General features: G+C 41.5%; 1 protein-coding gene across 1 annotated transcript; it reads right to left on the reverse strand.

The window, feature by feature from the left end:
- Positions 1 to 897: 897 nt before the first annotated feature.
- Positions 898 to 4,188, reverse strand: LOC463791 (putative trypsin-6). Its single transcript, XM_054687282.2, is given in 5 exon segments — positions 898 to 1,270; positions 2,547 to 2,700; positions 3,349 to 3,585; positions 3,588 to 3,630; positions 4,108 to 4,188. Coding segments are annotated over 5 exon segments (798 nt in total). The 3' UTR covers positions 898 to 987.
- Between the last annotated feature and the right edge of the window lie 403 nt (positions 4,189 to 4,591).

Here is a 4,591-nt window from a genome sequence, read left to right on the forward strand (position 1 = left end):
CAACTCCAAGCTTCCCACAAACCCCTTATGCTAAATCAGCACTCCATTCTGCTTAGTGGGATGGTGCCTGTTCAGCATTGCTCTGACTTGCTGTAATAAGCAATAGATTTACATTTGTCATTTCATTTCAGATATCAAGTGGTGGTATCCTCATCCTCAACAATACCTAAAGAGAGAATAATGGAGTAACAGCCAACAAGGACCAACAAACTTATTAGAAAGTAGTTTTCTTCACAGGTGTTCTTTATTAGACAGACTCCTGCTGAGACCAGATCTTTCTGCTCATCCCAATTTCAGCTCACAGGGGAGATGGGTGTGTGCTTACAACATGGGCTGCCACTGTTTTTCCTGTGAGGCATGTCAGACCGGGGAGATAACAACTGATTATGTCATAATAATCAATTTCCCTACGAACCACCCAAGTCTCCACCCCTAAATGGGAACTCTAGGAAGAAGCAGTGGGTATGAGTAGCACTCTGTGAGGGAACCAGCTCTGGTGACAGGACAGGTACTCCCTCAACCATTCTCTTCTCTCCCAGGGTTCTCTGCACATAATTGGGTTCTCTGTGGAAGGTGTAGGAAGCATCCTCTACTGCTTCACCGCATCACATATATTTTATGTTCATTTCCCCCACTGTTCTTCCATTGTGTGATGGGCTTTCAGCAACTATCAATGAGTGTCACCCTCCCGCAGGCTGCCTTCATACTGTCTTTGTGCACGAGGACTCCTATTTCTCCCACCTGTATTTCAATCCAGTTCTCTGGACTCTTGTCTTCAATATTCTAGAGATAGGAAAATTACTGTCTGCTCCATTTGTTGGTGTCAGAGTGGCTGCCCTTTATCAGTCTCTTTGAATTTTATCTTTGACCTCCAGTGATGGTGGTTTGGGTCCCTGGCGGGAATCCCTCTATGGTGGACAACATTGTCTCATAGCAGCGATTTCCATTAGGGACATCCCTCTACATTTTCTCCCAGCTCCAACCTCCTCAGCATAAAGAACACAGCATCCAACACATATGGTTTTTATATTCATTCCAGGTCCAGGTTGGAATAAAGCAGGATTCATTAAATGGAATGGGTTCCAAGGCTATGGCTATAGTCCCCACATGGGGGTTGAGTGAAGCAGGTGTTGATAGTTTGATCATCATTAGGTCATTGTTCAAGGATTTTGCATCAAAGTCAGGGTAGGACACAATCGATGAATAGTTTCGTATCTGTTGTTTCTTGTTTGTGATGCTAGGTTGAGAAACTCCCAGTCGAATTTCAACACTTTGGAAGAAAGAGGGCAGAGAGATGAGAAGAAAGAGAGTCATAAGATGATGGATTACAAGAAATCCTACGGGCCACCCTCTTTAATTATTTTAACTTTATTTCTTAACCTGAGAACTAACATGGCCTTCCCTTGTCTATAAAACAATAGCAATAATTTACAGAATTGTTGTATTAGAGACATAAATTTGTAAAATGTCTGACATCGTGTCTGGCAACTAAAACACAAGTCAGTGGAGCCTTGTTATTAAGATTTTTATCATCTGAATTAGCAGCTAATAGAGAGGCAGCACACATCCAGTTCATGTGTTAAGTATGGATGTAAGAAAGAACATCTGCCTTTTCAATTTTTATTCTGGAAGGATGTGAACTGTGTATTTCCTTTGTATTTCCCATATACCACAGAGCAGAGGTTAGTCTGCGTTAAACTAAACTGCCTTGGACAGCCAGATGGCTAAGATTTCTGAATTTGAAAGGACCCTTCTATACTCATGAAACTGAGTAGGTCTTGATCACACAGCACATTCTCACACACAACAGAAACACTGCAATTTGCAAGGAATTGCTTTATTTTGTATCGTGCTCCCTTGCCCTCTACTGTCACTGCATGATATGGCTTCTGCCTAAGTCTTTGACCTCATCCTATGAGCATTCCCCCTGCTCATTACCCTTAATTCCTGCCGATTTCTCAGCTTGCCAAACACCTTAATATCTTTGCTACTTCAGGGAGTATATGAATATTGTTCCCTTGGCCTGGAATATCCCCCAGGATTTATTCATTTCGCTGGCTCCTTCTCTTCCTATGGATCTCACCTCTTCAGAGATGATGGACATGACCACATTAACTAAAGCAGATTTCTTATTTCATGCCCATGTATTACAGCTTGCCATTAAAAAAAAAATACTTTGTTTTTGGTCATTTATTTGTGGTGGCTACTCCCTCTACCAAAATGTAAGCTCCATGAGGGAACACTTATTTTCATCTTGTTCCTTCACTGTTTCATCAGTGATTAAGTAGCCCTTGCTAGATAATAAATGTTTAACAAGTATTGTTGATGAATGAATATTATTTACTATCCATGAGAGGGAATCCTCTGACATCTTCCTACTGATCTCCTCCTAAACTGCCCAAATTTGTATTCTGTTTCCCAATGGGAACAAGAGTCTCTCTTTTTCCGTGTCTTCTGATTTTACTAAAAATTTTCTGGGATGCTTCACCAGATCTACATTTGTTTGAACAGATTCCTCCCAGCTCACAAGAGAAATGGATACTTACGGTAAGGGGCAGTGGGCAGCTGTCAATACCCAGTCAGGGTGAATGAGAGACCCCACGCAGGGTTCTGGGAAGGACTGAAGATAGACCATGTAAGGAATGGTAAAATTATATGACAACTCCTGATTATCTTTAGAGTCTTTAGCCAGAGCAGCTCCTGGAGAATCAAGGGGCCATAGGTGGAAAGGGAAAAAGAAGTTAAAAGGCCAGAACTGGCTAGGGTAGTTTTCCCTAACCTAAGGTTTTCAAATGTAATGTAAAGGTCTTCAATTTACCTTTCATATTTTAATCAAGGAAAATAATGCATGTCCTCTAAGTTATACACAATAAGAAAATTGACACATGGCTTTGCTGAGATGAAATTACATTAAAATTCTGTGAAACTAACTTACATATTGATCAGAAGCTCTTATTGGCAGTGCTGTGTGTTACAAAGATGAAAAAAATAATGACTACTTGAAATTTTTTTTAAATTCATTTTGCCATAAATGGGGGTAAAAAAGTATGGCGTGATTTAAATTTTTTTAAATTCACTTTTGCCATAAATTGGGGTAAAAAATTACTGCCTGACTTTGGTGATGAAAAATAGAAAAGCTTAGGGCTTCCAGAGCCCCTGACCCAGCTCACCCCCCTTTTCCAGGCCCATGTCCTCTAATGTGGTTCCTTTTGTTTTCTTCAACGGTTGTTTTATTTAAATGTCCTCCACTTCCTAGCTCTTTAGTTGTGCCCAGCTACTCCTCTTTCCAATCTTTCATAGACTATCCTGGGTGTCACACTAGGCAGAAACAAAGCCCCAGACTCTCACCAGCTGCACTCAAGAGAGCGACGATGAGAAAACCCTTCACCACAGACTGATCTCGCCAGGAACAGACAAGTTGATCAAGATGTAAGCTGTCCCAATCTTTAGTCCAAGTGTCCTTGCCAAGAACAGCTGTGGAGATTATGGGCAGAAGACAGATGAGAGGAGAGCAGTCTTCACATGAGTCCTTATCAAGACCCAAATATATACAGCATTGCTGGGAGCCGTCTCTGATGTGGGTGAGAGTGGCACAGACCAAGCCAAGGTCCTGGTGCCTCCTTTCCTATCCTACAAATCTTGCCCGGAGTTATTATGTACCTGCTGATTTTCCCTCCCCTCTCTATGACACAACCTTTCTTTGTTGTCTCCTTCTCCGTCTGTGACTTAAACTGCTCTCCCTGCCCATCCTGCTGCCATCTCACCTCTTCCAGAGACTTCCAGAGGATTGGGGAATGAAATGCACTTAATAAATCATTGCTTTTTTCATTCCTTGTAATTTTAGTGATGAGGAAGCTATGGTTCTCTTGGAAGTTAGTGGCAAAGTCAGGACTCAGAACTCAGTCTCCATATTCTCTGTGTCAAGGCTGAACTCTATCTTAGCCTGTGTTCCCAGAAAAGAGCAATGGTTAAGAAATCCCCCCATCATTTTGTGTTCTTAGAAATGAATTACCACAAAGAACTACCTTTCCTATATGACTTAAATAAGACTCTCTGCCCCTTCTTTCTCCCAGCTCCCAGAAAATTTCACATGGTTCTCTTGCTTACCTGTGATGCATCAAATACAGACCTTTCCTCTTTTTCCCGGACTTGCTGGCATGGCCAGACATGGACCATCCAACTCCCCATTTTTTGCTTCAAACATGATTAGCTGAGATTAGAATGGTTTGTCTCCTCGAAACTAGCTACATTAAAAAATAAACATTTCCTATTCAGCCAACTAACTGAGGCTTCCCCCTGATTGTAAAACAACCCCCACTATAAATCTCCCCACCTCAAACTTATCTTTTTCTCCCTATAAAAATTCCAGGGCAAAACCACCCTGCCAAGATACTTCATAATCTTCAGATCTTGGATGCTCTCCTATTGGATGATCTGAATGCAACCAATCTCCTTACTAGTTCCCTTTTTGTCTTCTATGCTGATTACTCTCAAAATGCACCCCATTTTTTCTTTTTATTAGCTACCCTTATATGGTAACTTCCAGCCTGTCCCACAGAGACGGGTAATAATAGTAGGTTCAATCCCACAT

This window comes from Pan troglodytes, chromosome 6, assembly GCF_028858775.2.
Source record: "Pan troglodytes isolate AG18354 chromosome 6, NHGRI_mPanTro3-v2.0_pri, whole genome shotgun sequence".
NCBI classification, from domain to species: domain Eukaryota; kingdom Metazoa; phylum Chordata; class Mammalia; order Primates; family Hominidae; genus Pan; species Pan troglodytes.